The 18,790-nt window shown below is 41.1% G+C and overlaps 1 protein-coding gene across 4 annotated transcripts in view; it reads left to right on the top strand.

Annotated features, from left to right (window-relative positions):
• The first annotated feature begins 480 nt into the window (after nt 1-480).
• Nucleotides 481-18,790, top strand: part of LOC119726802 — a 59,036-nt gene continuing 40,726 nt past the window's right edge. For 3 of the 4 annotated variants that reach the window (XM_038198662.1, XM_038198661.1, XM_038198659.1), the window contains exons 1-12: nt 481-690; nt 2,238-2,997; nt 4,070-4,156; nt 5,119-5,228; nt 7,546-7,665; nt 8,863-8,939; nt 10,156-10,293; nt 11,613-11,692; nt 14,329-14,494; nt 16,690-16,896; nt 17,582-17,743; nt 18,332-18,445. In XM_038198662.1, coding sequence (XP_038054590.1) covers nt 2,520-2,997; nt 4,070-4,156; nt 5,119-5,228; nt 7,546-7,665; nt 8,863-8,939; nt 10,156-10,293; nt 11,613-11,692; nt 14,329-14,494; nt 16,690-16,896; nt 17,582-17,743; nt 18,332-18,445 — 1,739 coding nt within the window. In that variant the 5' untranslated portion in view covers nt 481-690; nt 2,238-2,519. The remainder of the gene's footprint in view (nt 691-2,237; nt 2,998-4,069; nt 4,157-5,118; nt 5,229-7,545; nt 7,666-8,862; nt 8,940-10,155; nt 10,294-11,612; nt 11,693-14,328; nt 14,495-16,689; nt 16,897-17,581; nt 17,744-18,331; nt 18,446-18,790) is intronic. The other variant, XM_038198660.1, reaches the window with a different exon arrangement.

Below are 18,790 nucleotides of genomic sequence, written 5' to 3'. Positions count from 1 at the left end.
GTAATCTCAACGTGATGATCACCCGTTTCTAGTCATTTAAAAGCTTTTGCGGGGGGGGGGGGTTAGCTGTCAAAAGGGAACAGATATATGCATGGGCGTCGCCAGGATTTTTTCAAGAGGGGGGCAAACACAGACATATTAACGCATGTCTGTGGGGGCAAAGCACATTTCACTAATTTTTTTTTTTACTGTTTTTTCCCCTTCCCCCGCCACGCCCCCCAAAAAATGCTGTTTTTTTGTTGTTTTTTTAACCCGGGGGGGGGGGTTCAGACCGCCTACCACGTCATGCAATAGATATTAAGTAGCGATCTACTTGACGACATAATTATTAAGTTGAAGAACTTTTGATTGTTTTGCTTTTTATAATACCGCGCCACTGTTATGCAATACGACGCCGTATCCGCGGAAACGCTCCACGGTCTAGGATCTGCCGCAGCAGTCCTCACAGTGTTTCTACGACGTGGGCCGGGAGGAATCACATTTATTGACAGACTAAATTAATACGAGTACAACGACGAAATGGGGACACGGAACGAAGCAGTGAAGCCAATTTTCGCCACGAAAAACGTTACGTGATACGCTGACATTTTCAGTGAAATTCCTAGCAGAATGTAAGATTAACTTGAAATTCCCCGTTCCTTTATATATTTGTAAATATATACTTTTGGGATACTTTGGAGGGAGGCTTGGGTGAGTACATTTTGTAGATCAAATTTCATTACAATTTACATTAACCAATTGCGATATGGGTAGATTATTGCCGCGCCAGACCATGTCCAAATGTTAAAAAAGACGATTCCTACGAGTCCTAGTTACTCGTTACTAGGCAGGCCAAAGCAATTGTTTGTTGCTATTTTAAAGTTTTTTACCCGGGGAAAGAATTCCATAATACGTACGCCACTTGACACCCTGTGTACGAACCCCATGAGACTGGTCTGAACAATTCTAAGTAAATTTCCAACTAGGGCCTAGGCCTAGGCCCTTAATGCTTCAGTATTTTCCCTGCTAAATTCAAGTTCACTTTTTAGGACATGTTATTCCTCTCTGAAGGTTGATGAGTCATTGCAGGGAAAAACTAGTGACGTACGAATGGAATTCTTTCCACAAAGAAACAAGAAATTTACAAGTTGTAAATTTCTTGTTACTTGCCAGAAAGAATCATTTTTTATGATTTAAAAAAATCACGGGTACCTGGCTACCTGCCCGTTACGTGAATCGGGTCCCCGGTCCCAACAAAACCCGTATACGCACACCCTTACTTATAGTTATATGGAACGGGGTCCTAAACTACATGATTACCACTTTTTTCCATTCACCAGTAAAAAATTGAAAAAGTAAAGGCAATGCGTTAGATTTATGCAACTCCATTGCTTCTTTTTTTCTTTGGAACTAAATTTGTGATTTTGAAATAGAAAGTGTTCCCACATTTCAATATCATAAAACTGGAAATGTGATTATTGAGTATACAGGCAGGGATCTACACACACTTCCATTGTGATTAAAAATAGAAATTTGTTTTAGTTAATACGACTACACCAAGACTTTTTCAAAGAATAAAATGTGCATACTCCTCATCGATTGTAGCCGCAGAAAGAATTTATGCTAAACACCCTCGGGCTCTGTTTGTTCTGCTTGACGTTAACCCAGGAGGATTAAAGGGGCATGGATGAGGGATTATCTCTGCAATCACTTTGGGAATAAGAGCGTCCAGATCTGACCAATCAATTAATCAATTGTTCTGGTGTGAAAAGGTTCCAAAAGTCCTTGAGAAATTCTCAATCTGCATACAGTGTCCAGATATATACAACTGAAGTCAGGAACGTCAATTTGAAAGTAGTTTTTACTTGTAGGGTGTGCGATATGCTCTCTATCATGAACAAGTTTTTTTTTTATCTCACAGAATAATAAAAGTGATAAAAGAGAAATTTATAAAGCACGGACAATCGCAGAAACAAAATTTACCCTTTGGGTTTGAAACAAATTCCAGTAGAACCTTACTACAAAAAATCTAAAAAGTCGTAAAAAAAAAAGGAGAAAATTACAACAATCAAGTACACATAGATTTAAAAACAAGAGTAAAAAGGTCTTAATCTTAGAATACACCAATTAAACCTTGTATTTAAAAATCAAGATTAAAACACCCATGCAAACTTCTGGTATGAATAGAGGATTCAAACTGGTATATTTATGACTCATATTGTGATTTTAATTAATTTGTATCTTTTTTGTTTCCACAGATTCCAGAAGTCCAGAACTTCAGAACTTCTTGAATACATCACAAGATGATCCAGCTTTTACAGATAATGGTTTCATTTGTTAAAAAAAATCCGTCAATATACCAGCCTTGCGCTAAAACCCATGAATGATGAGTGACAAATCCTCTATGTTCGGTAAACTACAAAACTGGGTGTGGGCAGTCGGGAACAGATGCTTGTCAGACACAATACTTTGTCTTCGAGGCAGCAAAACTTTTGTCCAAGTAGATATTTTTAAAATGTGACGAGTCAAGCCTGAGTGACATGGCCCAAGAATTGGGACTCTTCCAAGGGCCCACTCAGAACGGTCCTCCCAGCGTCCAGCATAAACAGGACCGACGGTCATTCGGAGGGTTTGGTGACGACGGTCAAGGAATGTCAACGGACAGCATGGTACCGGACATCTCTCCAGACCACGCCTCTCGGTCAAGATTAAATCCTGACCAATCAGAGGACAGCAACCCTCAAAGTTCACCCAGACCTAACAGACTGACTCTCTCCAGTGTGGAGTTCCACCGTCGGGCCGGCAACGATGCCACCTCCAGCTCGGCCAGTGTCTGGAAGGACGGGGAGAGTTTGAACAGCGAGGAGACGATGGTGCAGCAACTCATGCGGAAGATCAGCCACGTAGGGAACGGGGACGATGGGCCCAAGACGGCGGCAAACTACACCGGCTTTCCGAGTGGATTCCAACGGAGGAACTACTACGAACATAGCAAGAAACTCACGGATCTTGTAGATGGTAAGCTGAGACGGTTGCAGTTAACACATCAGATATGCTTGAGTAGAACTAGAAAAATTTGATGAAATTGGGTCTTAAAACCAAGACTATATAATATGACTACAGTGACCGATGTTTTACGAGTCAAGGCGAGCCTAGTAAATTGGGGCCAAGCAAACAAAATTCTATTCAATTGATACAGAAGGGATGGCACAGTCATTATTCATCCACTCCAACTTGTGTCCAGACAGGAATTGTGATCTACTTTGCCGGACTTGTGATGGCAATGTGAAGGACTCAATAAGCCATTTGAAAGTTAACTTTGAATAAAATCTGGAACGCTGACTTAATCCAATGCTTTGCACGTTTTAACTTTACATTTCCCCGACCAAAGAGACTGTTTCTGTATCACATGATTCTGGGCAAGTCTTATGATAGCAACCCCCAGCTCCGGCATGGTCTGGTGTCTATGTGCCACTCTCCGCAATTGTGAGCAGTGTATTGGTGCTGAGCGTCTCTTACGTAACTATGCAAGAGCTTGCCCCGAATCATGTTATTAGCAACAGTGTAGGCCATCAGCCTGGGGGTTTGGTTAATAGTATCAAATCAGGGCATAAATGATTATAGGGCGCATGTGCAAGGTATACCGCCCCTAGAGTGGTAACAAGCATTTTGATGGACAATTTGAAAAAAGGGTGATAATACCCAAAAAGCTGCCACCGCTGCAATGCTATCACATATTTTCCAACTTTGGAGGTGTATTCCTTGCCAAAAATCGCTATGACGATTATTCCCCTCATTTGATACCGGTGGCCAACATTTTGGACCGAGGCTGATGGCCTAGTGTCTTTGTTCTGGAGAATTCAAAGTTAAAATGTGCCAAACATTCTGAGCAAGTCAGTGTACCACCTGTTTTTCATATTTAAATCCAAAAGGGTATCTCATGGCTTATTACAACACTGATAATTTGAGTAGGCCTACATGTGCCATGTGATGTATGCATTGCAATTATGATCTACAAATTGTATATATTTGATGTCAGTTCAGCTTAAAATTGTAAAAACTTCACTGAGAATGATTTCTTCCCTTGCAGTAACGTACAACCCTCGCACCAGACAGTTCATCTTCCTTGACACCAGAGGTATCACAACTTGGGACAAGGACGGCATTGAGCACACGGGTAAAAAATAAACAGGAGATTTGTTGAATGACAATACATGATCACCTAGGCTTCAAAGCATCCACACAAGACTTAACTCTAATCTTGGAGGAATATGTAAACTTGGTCTTTCAAAGAAAAAAAGCTGATGATCTCCTGGTTCGATTGAAACCAGCTTCCCCAACCATTACAAAAAGGTTTCCCCACCCTCAGCTTCGTTTAAAGCGACTTTCACGTTTCTCCCACCCCAATAAAAGTCCCTGTTAAACCTCTGGTTCAAACTGTCGTTTGTGACATTTGAATACACTGCCACTTGTGAACATGGCTCGTGTTGTAATAAGGTAGTTGGTTCAATGGTGTGTCAGTGTGTTTTTCAAAAGATACATACTTCACTCTTGTAGAATTGGGTATTGTACTTTTTTCTCTTGTTGAGAGCTTGCATGGGCCTGCAACAATGGCAGTAAAAACAAATAAACAAACAAAACTAAGCAATAACACCAAATGAAGAATTTTGAACTAAAAATAGAGATGGTAGCCTTTGTAGTAATGAGCTGCGTTTACATTGGACTTTATGTTGTAAAAAGTTACTGCGAATGATTGTTAACATTCCATTGTGGTTATTCTACCATTTTTTAATTTTTTTTTTTTTGGCATCAGGATAAATTTCGGCCTGCGGAAAGTCATTCAGTCCGTAAAACTAACAATGTAATTCTTCGGCGACCCAGTTGGCCCTGTAATATTCACCGCTTCGGACTGTAAAACTTACAATCAACAGTTGATGCTTGACAATTTGGGAAAAGTACCGGCTGTTCGCACCGGCTTAATTTGGTTAAGTTGACAACAGTCTCAGTAAAAATTAACAATGGTCTCTTTTAGTTTACCCAGAAAAGTCCAATGGGAAAACGGCTAGAGTGTGACGTGAAAAACATAAAATATAATGTTTGATTCTGAGTCTTAATTTTGCATGCTTTCCTTACTTACAGTTACCCGAAGCCTGAGCTATCCCAAGTATGTGAACAAGCTTCTGCGGAACATCATCTACGCCAGGAAGTACAACGTGTACTTCTGTCTTGCCAAAGATTTCTCTCTCAAGGTCAGGTTTGCTATTTGTTGCTTTTATATCAGTTTAAATCTCGGCTTTGGCAAACACTTTTTTGTAACAGAACAAGGCCATTTCATTCTTCGAGCAATTACAAATGTGAAGTGAATTTGAAGTCACAAAACATATATACTCTGCCAAAATTTGCCTTACAGGTATAGTCCATCATTTGCAGCCATCCGAAAAGTAACTGGCGTAATTATTGTTGAAAAACAAACTTGGTTGAAAGATAGTAAGGGGACTAAACTCCCTGTGAAATTACTCTTTTTGGGAAGCTGTCATTTTGAAGTAATCAATGAAAGAAGGCATTTCCAACGGTGATTCTTAAGAAGCACCGTAGGAAAATTTAAATTAGTAGTTCGTTTTGTTATTCAGCGCAGCGCGCACAAGTATTGGAACGACGCACACGCGCGCGCGGTTGTTATAATTCGTCGGATCAGTGCACGACGTCGCGTATAGCTGCAATTCAAAACAATTCAAAACATGATTCAGTAACTTTGGATTTGAAATTGAGATCTTAGAATGCTGTTTTTCTCGGAATGTACAGCTGAAGCTTAGCTGAAACTTCATCAGGTTCGTTGCTCAGTATCCTTCATTAGATTTTGAACTCTTTTGTTGCTTCAAATGAACAAAATGCACAAATTACAAATGATGGACTGTAGCTTTAATGTAGTGTGTACAACTTTGTGAATTTGCAGCATCAATACTTGCCATGATGTCAAAAATTCACATTCAGATTTACTTTTTTTGCCAAACAAAAAAATTGTGTAGAATTCTATAGAAAATAAATAAATAGAGGCCTCTACAAAGTTCCTATAGAAATATCCATGTTTGATAGAACTGTGTAGAAATTTGGCATGCACCGAGTATGAGCTGGCCTGTAGTTTGTGAGCAACCCTTAGTCAATTTTATCAGACTCATTTCAACTTGAGAAATGTGGTAGGACGTTCATGTAAAACATTGTGAATTGTAACGATCAATGGACCTTTGCAGAATTGGCCATGAGCCCCTGTCCACCTTTGGGTTGTGTACGTTTCACACAGTCCTTGTGACTGAGTTTGACCGAGCTGCCATAGTCACTTGAACAAGAGTACAGTATACAAATATAACATGGTTTGAGGGTGGGCAGTCGATATTCGCTCCCCGAGGTATTGGAAGTTGACAAACTAGTTCCCGAGGCGAAGCCGAGGGAACTACATGTAGTTTGTCAACTTCCAATACCGAGGGGAGTGAATATCGACTGTCCACCCGAAATAATCCATGTTTGTTTTACTATACCTCATACATAATTATTCAGTTGCCGATTTTTTTTATATATGCATCTAAAACAAACTTATTGGTCAATCGTGTACAGCTCACCAAAAGAATATTGTTGCTCAACTTCACTAGTTCGGTTCGTTTGCAATATCATTCAGTAAATACAGTTGTTTGTGTGCAACTTTCTTTTGTATAGGATGAATCTTTATTGTCCATTAATTTTCTCCTGTACGGCATCATTGAGCTCGGGAAATTTATGCGAACCGTGCAACCATGCATCTCTCTTGGGCGATGTTCGCGCGTGCGTACTACACCCGTTCGACAGTTCCTCGTTTGCTCAGTAAAGTGCATGCGCAGTAGACTGTGGCACGGGTAACCCGTGCGACAGTCTACTAAGCATGCCTATTTACCCTGAGCGTGAATCCTCGCGCGCGTTTGGTAAACAGCAAGAATAACATCTGGCACGTGATGGTGAATTGACCAGTGAGAGTTCGGCTCTTGATATCATGAATATGTATGAGGTATGGTAATATTCAGTTGTTGCCTTCTGTGGCAAGGTCCTAGGTGTTTTGTACACCCGAGGGGGCAAATGGCCCCCGAGGCGAAGCCGAGGGTAACATTTGCCCCCAAGGGTGTGCAAAACCCATGGACCCTGCCACAGCAGGCAACAATTGTTTTGTTATACCACGGTAATAGATTACTTACGTCTGAAACTGTGGGTCTCTTCCTGTTGTGTGGTACAGACTTGGCGAACTTTGGGGAACATCACTCATGTACCATGCGCGCGGTGAACATCACTGCACATGCGTGTTTGTGGCATGACACGTGATCAATGATAGACCAATACAAATTCACATTCTGTTTACCGTGGTATAACAAATCTAATTAAATGGTCAATGCGCACTGTTGTATTGACAGGCAGGACGGGTCCATATGGTTATAGTACAAGGGAATGCTTCAAGAAAGTCAACCCAAGGGTATATATATATTAACTCTAGAGTATCAGTTGGTAATCATGACTAAATTTCTTTTATGGTGTACAAATGTCTGCTAGGTACTGAACAAAGACTTTGACGAAACCTGCAATGTGGCGTCGGATCTGAGCTCCGTCATGTTTCTCATCTTCAATCCAGTCAGGGATGAACTCATAACAGGCGGAGTCAAGGGAACGAAGGCAAGATCCGTATCTCTTCTCTTTTTTTTTTCTTCCCCATTCTAGACCAATCCAAACACTCTGTCACTGCACACTCACGGAGCAGTTGCTTTGTACAATAGCTAGCACAATGCTTCCGCCATTGAAGGGGGCCTCCATGAATGTATTCAAACGTGCTCAGACTGGTCTTTATAATAAAAAAAACAAAAGTATTAAAGGGAAAATACAACATTTGCAAATATCAAAAAAATAAAACTACCAAATCATTTTGAAATACCTTGCTGGACTGTTAGTGAATGACAGTGTAAAGCATCCTGTAAAATCATGGCACCTGGTATACTGTCATTTTCAAGAAAAGTGGTATTTTTGTATCAATTTCCAACGCTGGTCGGCCGACCAGCGTTGGAAAAAAACTGGCTTTTTTTCAAATACTGGCCCTAATTGACCATCGCACTTGTTTGCAATTGATTACACACCTATGAACGGGTACAAGCCAGCTAGACTGGTTCCCTGACCTTACAATTCCCCAATGTATGTAAACTGCTCTGTTTCTTCTTAAATGGAGTCAGGGAACCAGACTACAGGAAAATGATTGTTTTTCTTGGTTTTTATAGCATTTACTAACCCAAAACCTCAAATAAGTCAGTGTACATTGTAACTATATTTGCTATATATTTCCAACCCCCCAATTCCATCCATTTCTGAAAATTACAGCAAAAGCAAATGATGTATATTCCCTTTAAGTCCAATAATAATATTCAAGTCTAGAATTGGCCGGGATAAGGAAACTACAAACTGCACATCCCAATAGTTCTCTCTCAAATGACGTCACTGCCTACAGATTGTCACGTGCATCGGCATTTTGGGAGTCAAATTTTCGTGACGCTCATCAGCTATGCTGTATTTAAAAGAAATTTCGAGTAACATGCACGTGTGTTTAGAACATTTTGCACACTGCGTGCACACTAATGGCGTTGAATACGCAGTTGTAATTTTCCTATGAAGATGGCATCCTATGAGAGGGGTCTATAGTGTTAGTGTGAAGATTTCGAGCATCGGAAGACTTGAAGATTTGAATAACTTCAAGCAGTGACACTAGAAAAAGGTTACACATTCAAATTTCATTTTTTTTTGCTGAATTTTGTGTATTTCTGTCCTCGTGCATGTATCAGTAGTTCCTAACTGATGTAAATGTCCATACGTCCTCTGGGCTTGTAGGTATGGGAGTTCAAGCAGGTTACAGATCAAGTCTGGACAGAAATAAAACCCATGGCCAACTACGGGCTCTTCTTGAAGTAAGTGCACTTTAAATTGTACAATATTTTTTTTCATCGCCGTCTATTTTGTTTAGATATTGTCATTATGAAGTAAGATGAGTTTGAACTCTTACAATAGGGTGGAAAATCCTGACAGGAAAATAGAATGGAATTTCTGGCAGACTAGCAACCCATGAACAAAGATATTGGCAGAATGGGGAACCGCCAACATAGGGCTGGATATAGTTCAGTTGGTAGAGCACCGGAACAGCAATCTGGAGGTCGCAGGTTCAAACCCCTGCCCTGCAGTCAATTTCTTTGTTCGAGTTTGAAATACCGTAATTATAATGCACGTAGCCAGTTTTCCTATGTGTTTAATTTGAGAAAACCAAAATTTCAGCTGTCAAAAACACTAGATATTTAGTGTCGGAAAGTCTAGTTAACCTGTAACCTATGGCTTTAGTTGGTAAATAGATCAAACCTTATTACCACACAAAGTTCTAAGCTGACCAGCTTTGTACATTGTAGAAAAACGTTTAAATCCTACACTGCAGTCCAAATGTTATATTGTTGATGTACCCTAACGTGGCGCGGCCCCTAACGTGGCGCACTTGGATTTTTCGCCTCTAGCGCCCTGCTAGAGCAGAAGTTTTACCTGAAATTCACTGAAAGTGAAATTTTCATCAAGCTCTAAACAATCCCGTTCATAAATCGTGAGTTTATCTACCCGTTACAAAGTTAGCAGAGAAATTTATTTCGGCATGATTTTTTTATTTTATTTCAAAGTGCACAATGAACCATTTTAAAATGCGCCCAAAATAAGAACATCATTTCTGACAATACATGTAAGTAGAGATAATAATGGTTTATCAGAGTTTATCAAATTTAAAGAAATTTTTTAATGTTAACTTGGGATTTTCAGAGATCAATTCAAGTGCGCCACGTTAGGGAACAATCAGCCGATTTTGTACCCAATTTCTGGATGCCACCGCTTTTGAATTCCGGGCTAAATTTCATGACACTGAAATTGTTCACAAATGTTCAACAGCAAGCGTGATAAGGTAAAAGCACCAGTATTTAACTGAATGAATTTGGAGTTTCTCAACAAAGAAGTTTTGCAAAACTGCATGAGGAAATTCAGGGGGAAACATCGAAGTGTGCCACATTTAAAGGAGCACCACTATAGGTTCGAATTCCGTTTCATTCAGTTGTTTTTTTTGCCGAACCAAAAATAACAGACGTGTGTTTCCTGCAGGAGAGAGTTGAGTGGGATCAAAGGTGGCTGGATTAGGAAGGTGGAGCTGGAACAGCAGCTACAGCATCTATACTGCTGCTCAGACACAGATGTGCTGTGCTACAATATGGACGGCAAACCGCTCTTCAGATTAGTGGAGTGAGTACAACTAGGAACATATTTAACCCTTACCCTGCCGCGAATTTTTCTCTCCCAAACGACATCCGCATATGGGTGTACGCTATGGCGTTTTGGACTTAACTTTTCTAAAAACATGAGAAGAAAATATAAAATTAGAAAAAAGAATTATTTCGAGCATTATGAAATTCAGACTTTATTTCCCTTTTTAAAAAAAATCCTCAAAAGCCTCAGATTACAAAAGAAAAAAAATTTGGGTGCAAAACCGAGATTCGAACCCGCAACCCCGTGGTGCAAAATTTTGCCGTGCATTGACTGTGCTACCGCACTGCTCAACGGAAAGTGGGGAAAATAATAATTATATGCCTGCATACGTATCACAAAAGTATCATACATAAAGGGCGCTAAACAACCATGTATGCAGATGTCGTTTGGGAAAAGAAAATTTGCTACCCTGCCATACGCAACGCAGTGTTTCAGGTGGAAAAGAACTTGTGCACTTTGATGCATTCAACTACCAACACCAGTGCATGAACGGCCAGCTCTGAAATGATGAGAGTTAAGTCCCATTGAACAATGACACAGTTGTATCCTGCTGCGTACGGTGACCACAGACCCTGATGAGGCAGTGTGGCCTTGATGAGACTTTTCCCCTGATGGATCTTGCTACATTTGGTAGGCTTGTCACTAGGCAAGTGTAGCATGTTGCTACATGCATGTCTGGCAGGGTTCTAGCTAACATACCCTGGAGGGTTAGGGTTAATTCGAAGTTCAGGGATGTAGTCAAGTCATCACAATTCCCTGCAAGTCCATCACAAGTCCTCCAGTCCCAATTCAACTCACAAGCTATTCAAATGAGCTTTGACAAAGGCATTCCTTTGTTACTGTGCGTCCATTGAATGATTTGTGACTCGACTCGTGATGGAATTGACTACATCAAAGTTTAGGCAGATTTGAGAAGGGTCCAACCAAAAACGATTGTTATAAGATTGAATTTTGCGTCGGGGTGATATAAATCAAATTAGGTTTTGCCCTTCACTGACGTTTAAACACTGTATACTCAGTGTGTTACCTCCCGAGTGAAAGTTGGAAAAAATGTACATCAGATTCGAACCGGCCAACCGATCCCGTTAGCTCGGTGGTCGATTGGTAAGACATCTGCACTAGAAAGCAGGAGGTCGTGGGTTCGAGTCCCACCTGAGTGATTTTTTCCAACTTTCACTCGGGAGGTAACACACTGAGTATACAGTGTTTAAACGTCGGTGAAGGGCAAACCTAATTTGACAAAAACGATTGGTTGACACATCTTTTGTTTTTGCGTGTGTTTAATATTCCTTCAGTGCTCACAAATCTCAGATTAATGGCTGCAAGTATTCACCACAAGCCAAGACGCTCATCACATGCTCCAACGACAGTGATGGTATGTTAAAGTTTAGAATATATGCAAACATATGCTCTCTTATGTACAGGGTGAGTCCAAAAAAGCGAAACCCAAATGTCCGGTCCATTGTTTTAGTGAAGTTCTTCATGTATCACTTTCAAAATCTGGGATAAGAAAGCTTTATTCACAAGCTTTCTTTAAGCACACAAATCATTCAAATCACTCATGTAATTTTCAAGTTACGGATTTTTAAACACAACCACCGTTTTTAAGTGCTGTCCACGGATCACAGAAAAGGTGTGCGTTCTTTCAGCAAAACGAAAACACGTCACACAGGGATGTGTGTGAATTGTTTTCGGTTTGCTGAAAGTCCTCACACCTTTACTGTGATCCGTGGACAGAACTTTAAAACGGTTTTTCTGTTTATTAAAAATTCCATAACTTGAAAAGTACATGAGTGATTGAAATGATTCTTGTACTAAAAGAAAGCTTACGAATAAAGCTTTGTTATCATAGATTTGAAAGTGCTACATGCAGAACTTCACTAAAACAATAGTCCTGACATTTGGGTTTTCTTTTTTTTTGGCCTCACCTTGTATAGTGCCGTGGCCTAGTGGTCTGGAGCATTGAATTTGTAGTCTGCGGGTAATTCTGCAGGTTGTGGGTTCGAGTCCAGCCTGGGATTATGGTGCGTGTGCCCTTGAGCAAGGCACTTTCTCACTCATTGCTTCTTTCCACCCAGGAGTAGATGGGTACCTGTGAGGGCAGAGTTGGTGACTGTGAGAGGTTGATTACGGCAAAGAGTGCCGAAATGGCTGCCTACCGGCCGTGTATGCTCCCCAGGGAGTTGAGAAGGTTTCAGGAGAGTTTTGCCTGTTGAACAGGGATAATAATAATTGCAAAGCCCTTTGATACCCTGTTTAAAAGCGCTATATCAATGCCTTTTATTATTAGTAGAAATTATATATGTGATGCAATCAGGCTACATGAGTCGTTTGTCGACCATGGTCAAAAACATTTTTTTTACAGATTTGAAAAGAGCACAATCTCAGCATTACTGCTGTGAAAACCGCATGCTGATACCACCTTTAGTTAAAAAATTATGGAAGTTGGAACACCAAGAGATGTGATGAAGTGATGTGATGAAGTGGCCCTATTTTGGCCTGTATCTCTAAATAAAAAATCCCGACGAACGACTCATTTAGCTTGATCGCATCACATACTATTATTATGATTATCTTAGAAATGAACCAAAAACTTGGATTTGTGTTGTTGTGTTGTGTGTTGTAGGTCTGTGAATTTGATATTGAAAGAAATTTTCAATTTGTTTTTTCTCCTTGTGAAGTTTAAAAAAATATTCCTCGACTTGTCTTCATTCTTTTGGGCCCTTTGCAGTTGTGTGCCATGGGTGGATATTTTCACATTTAGAACTGTTTACAATGATTACATTTGCCAGTGTTTATTTTACACAGAAAAAAGTGGGTTTTTTTTTCAAAGATAAAAATATTTTGAAAATATTTTTAGGACTTCTCTGTGGATGTTTATAAAAACATCTTGATCTTTTTCTTGGGACCATGGCACAGAATTTTTTCTGCCCACTTTAGTACGGAATCCTTAGTTACGTAATGTGCACATACCCACAAGCCAAAACTTAAAAGCATATAGGATCATTGGCTTTTTATGCATTTTATTCGTTTCCAGAAATAACACCACTCAAAATCCAAAGAAGAATGTTCAAAACCTAAACATGTTGAAATTTCAGTTCAGTGGATATTCCACTGAAGAAACCAATGCACAACTTTCCGATCACGAAACACGATTCCATCCCTAGTACTGTTTATTTCCAAAAATCAGTCGGTTGACTGATCGTTGGAAATCACCCACATTTCTTGATTTCTTCTAAATGACAGCAAGCCAGACGGAATCGTTTTACAGGGTGTTTAGTACCAGTGCGATCTTTAATCCAAGTACACTTTTTGATAAACATTTGTTAAATTACATTTGGGATTTAAAGCCAGAGTTCATCATTTGCAGCTATCCAAAAAGTAACTGACGTTATTACTGTTGAAAAACATACTTGGTTGAAAGATAGCAAGGGGACTAAACTCCCTGTGAACTTATTCTTTTTGGCAAGCTGTCATTTTGAAGAAATCAACGAAAGAAGGCCTTTCCAACGGTGCTTCTTAAGAAACACGTAGGAAATTTAAATTAGTAGTTCGTTTTGTTATTCGGTGAAGTGCGTGCAAGCATTGGCACGATGCACACGTGTGCGCGGTTGCTATAATTCTTCGGATCAGTGTGCGACATCGCGTATAGCTGCAATCGGCTCAGTGAGAACGTGTCTCGGACGCCAAATTCAGTCCCAATTCAAAACATGATTCAGCAACTTTTGATTTGAAATCGAGATCCTTGAATGTTGTTTTTCTCGAAAAATGCAGCTGAAGCTAAGCTAAAACTTCATCAGGTTAGTTGTTCAGCATCCTTCTTCAGACATTGAGCACTTTTGTTGCTTCAAACGCACAAAATGCACAATTACAAATGATGGACTATACCTTTAAAAGCAAATGATCCCTGTATGATTTTAATGTGCTTACTGTTGGTATGGCAAGTTCTGCTTTGCTTGAGCCCTGGTCGTGTTTTCACACCTTTTTGCAATACTGTGCTTGACATTACAGTGAAAGTCTGGAGTATGACCGGGGGTCATGTCCACACATTCCGAGGTCATTCCAGGTCAGTGACCGGTGTAGTCCTCCACCCTGACACCTCCACTCTAGTCCTGACCAGCTCCACGGACGGCACGGTCAGAATGTGGTCGCTGGACATCATGGAACCCATGTACACGTGAGTCCAGCAAACTCATCAGTGGTATTGTGAGTCCAGTCCATCACATTCCTTGGGGCAATTCCAAAAAGTCTTTGTCACAAAAACAGTAGATTAGCTTGCCAACCAGTATTGACAACTTGTGAGGGGCAATTCCACGGTTAGTCACGTTACATTTTTGATGTACTTTTGAGTTTCCTTGGGCTGTAATTACCTTACTGAAAAGGTTTAATAACTGTTATCCCCATGGTAGATTGAGTAGACCTAGACTTACCTAAGCACCAAAGATGACATCCAGAAAAATGTGTTACATGTATAATAAACAAGACGCACAAAATTGGTTACTCACGTTACGAAAATGTAACGTGAGTAACCGATTTTGTGCGTCTTGTTTATCATACATAACACCTTCTTCTGGATGTCATCTTTGGTGCTTAGTTTGGTCTAGGTCTACTCTATCTACCATGGGGATTATTAAACCTTTTCAGTAAGGTAATTACAGCCCAAGGAAACTCAAAAGTACATCAAAAATGTAACGTGAGTAACCGTGGAATTGCCCCTCACAAGTTGTCAATAGTTGACAAGCTAATCTTCTGTTTTTGTGACAGAGACATTCCATTGCCATTGATCCTTCTTTGGCTACTTTTGACCGGACTTCTGATTTACTCGTGATGGGCTCGAGTACATTACTGCTTTCAAATGACAGTGCACAGGCCATGGCTTCTTCACGGGCATGAAATGCCACTGATTAAGCCTAACTGGAGTGCTGTGGCCTCGTGGTTAAGGGCACTGATTCATGGTCTGCGGGTAAAGCTGCAGGTTGTGGGTTTGAGTCCTGGCGAGGTCATGGTGTGTGTGCCCTTGGGCAAGGCACTTTGTCACTCATTGCTTCTCTCCACCCAGGAGTAATTGGTACCTGTGAGGGCAGAGATGGTTATTGTAATTGAATTAGCTTCCTTGCGCCTAACAAGCTGCATCGAGCTGTATACTCCCCAGGGAGCTGAGATGGTGTGTGGAAGGTTTCATGTGCCCAATGAGTAGGGGTAATAATGATGTAGCGCCTTGAGCACCAGTCCTGGTGGATACGTACGCTTTATAAATATCCACTATTATTACTATTATTAACTTTACCCACTCTATCAAAATCCATCCCCCCTCCCCATTTTTGGGATTTTGGCAGATTAACCATGTGTGCCAAGTCCATCAAAATCCACCAGCACAAGTGATGGATTTCAATGGATTTGGTTCTGAAGCATGGTGTGAAACAGACCCATCCGTCCTCCTTACTGCAACCCGACTAAACCCAAGGAACTGTACCCCAATTCCTTGAGAAGTTGAGGTTGGTTTACATACACATGAAGTGAACAAAAACAAGATGAATGACATAACTCCTCTAGCCACTGGACAAGAAGCTTAGCTAGAAGTGACTCTCTGCATGACTGCATGTACCAAAATATCCCCAACCCACACCCAAGCTCAGAAAAGTCACAGGACAATGAAAACGAACTTATACTACAGCCAGCTGCCCAACATATTTCAACAACACACCCACCAACCCCCCCCCCCCCATTTCTCCGTCAAGGACAACCATGCTACTGGCATGTCCCCAGTTTCCTGTACACATCATAATGGCTACAAAATCATGTACAAATACAAAGCTATTAATATTAATAATAATAATAATAAAAATAATCGGCATTTAAGAATGCTCTTATTAGTAAACTAAATCACAGCGCTTACAGTATTATTATTACCCCTGATCATTGGGCCAATTAAACATTCCAAATACAATCTCAGCTCCCTGGGGAGTATACAGCTCGATGCAGCCTGTTAGGCGCAAGCAAGCTAATTCAATTACAATAACCATCTCTGCCCTCACAGGTTCCCATTTACTCCTGGGTGGAGAGAAGCAATGAGTGACAAAGTGCCTTGCCCAAGGGCACACGCACCATAACCCCAGGCTGGACTCGAACCCATGACCTGCAGAATTACCCGCAGACCACGAATTCAATGCTCCAGACCACGAGGCCACAGCACTCCACATTCCAATGCACTACCACTTTCACTCAAGGTTTCTCTACACTTCAAATTGTAAACAGTTTGTTTGTAGTTGTGCCTTTCATCCATCACCCCCCATCTCCGCGAAGTGGGTGAGGCAGCTTTGCCGCCTCGTCATAATATAATATAATATAATTTTCTGGATCTGTTCCATCTAGGATCGTGATTTCAACGGACGGCATAGAATGGCTTGGCCTGACCGGCGAGAGGTTCCTGTGGACCGCCACGCACCGCGACTTGGGAGTCTGGCATCTCAACCACGTGGTGCAGTTCTATGCCCTGGCTCGCTGCAGGGTGACGTCGCTGCACGTCGCTGGCTGTGAAGGGAAGACCAGTAGGCTGGTGGCAGTGGGAGAAGATAGCAGGTTGGTATACAGAAATATGAAAATCGTTTTGGATGTTATTGTATTTTATACAACACCTGAATATAGCCCTGTCATCTGATTGGTGGGTGGATCACCTGTCATTTAAAGCCATAGTCCATCATTTGCAGCTATCCAAAAAGTAACTGGCGTAATTATTGTTGAAAAACATACTTGGTTGAAAGTTAGTAAGGGGACTAAACTCCCTGTGAAATTATTCTTTATGGCAAGCTGTCATTTTGAAGAAATCAACAAAAGAAGGCCAGAAGCAACGTAGGAAATTCAAATTAGTGGTTTGTTTTGTTATTCGGCGAAGCACGCCGCAAGAATTGGTACTACGCACATGCGAGTGTGGTTGCTATAATTCGTCGGATCAGTGCGCGACATCGCGTAGCTACAATTGGCTCAGTGAGAACGTGTATCGGACGCTGAATTCAGGCCAAATTCAAAACATGATTCAACAACTTTTGATTTGAAATTGAGATCATAGAATGCTGTTTTTCTCGGAATATACAGCATTCACTGAGCTAAAACTTCATCAGGTTAGTTGTTTAGCACCCTTCTTTAGATTTTGAGCACTTTTGTTGCCTCAAACGAACAAAATGAACAAATTACAAATGATGGACTATACCTTTAAATACATATTATGATATGAGAGGCATTGTACCATACCCCTTTTGTTTTCCAGTGTTCGTCTGATTTCTATGAAGGATCAGAAAAGCCTATCGACTGTCCTTCCTCCTCCATCAATTTCCCCTTTACAACAAGTTCTTGGTGTTACCTACAACCGAGAATGCAGCGTGGTGTATCTACTCATCAGCCCACAAGAAATCTGGGTCTACACAATGAGGTTTGTGCTGTTCATTGAAGTAGAAACCAAATCATTATTATATTGTGTGCTTGGATGCTGTAATTTCATTGGTCGAGAATGGCCACGTGTCCAGTCTGTAAAAATGCATATGCAATGATTAAACCTCGTGTACACTGCGCATTTTTGCGCCCGTGTAGAATCTGTACGCGCACTCCTAACTGAGAACTGCAATGTACAACCCCTCAGTCTCATGTCCAGCAAGATTGAAAACCCCAGAGTATTTTATGGAAAACCTACGGAATCAGGTAGGGACTGAAAACCCAATCCACATGCTGGCCCAGGCGGGATTCGAACCCGGGTCACAGCAGTGGAAGGCGAGGAAAGGTATGACTCCTGGTATGGAAAAGATTTTGTTTCTTAAAAGGCAAAATCACCTCATAGTAGAGCATTCAGTGTTCTGGAGGTCACAGGTTCACACCCCACTTCATTAAAAAAAAATTCCACTTAATAACTGAAAAAGTCACCGTCCTTTCTATAAGCAGCACGGGAGTTCTTTTTGCAACTTGTCAATGTAGACTTTGACAAAACCTGTCCTTGATTCCCTTTTGTTGTTTCTCTGTTTGGCAGGACGGACCCGGCTTGTCGCACTGCAGTCTGGGATACGGAGCATCTGCAAGACAAAGTCAACAGAGGGCAGTCTGCGGGTAGTAGAGCCGGCTCTGCTGCCCCGACAACACCCAGGCAAGTCTGTACGATAGACCCTCCCGCATGAAGTCCCACCCCGCAATGTCTTGACAGATTACAGATTGACAGATATCGACGGAATAATGACGTTAACCCCATGGTTGTCTGCGATTGGGCCACGGATGACCAAGGTTCTCCTACGAATAAAGCATGCCCATATTCGTAGATCTCTTAGCAAGAATCCGAGCATATCGGGGCATATCCGTAGGACATTCGTATCAAATTCTTTAGAGGTTTCTACCACGAATGAGCTACGAATCTCCAAGAATATGTACGAATAGCCAAGAATAACACTACGAATAGTACGGTTGTCCTACGGATGTCCCACGATTGCACTAGGGA

Source organism: Patiria miniata, unplaced genomic scaffold, assembly GCF_015706575.1.
Source record: "Patiria miniata isolate m_02_andy unplaced genomic scaffold, ASM1570657v1 HiC_scaffold_2, whole genome shotgun sequence".
NCBI lineage: Eukaryota > Metazoa > Echinodermata > Asteroidea > Valvatida > Asterinidae > Patiria > Patiria miniata.
The sequence above is the reverse complement of the archived record's forward strand: the minus strand, read 5'-3'. Positions and strand labels throughout refer to the sequence as shown.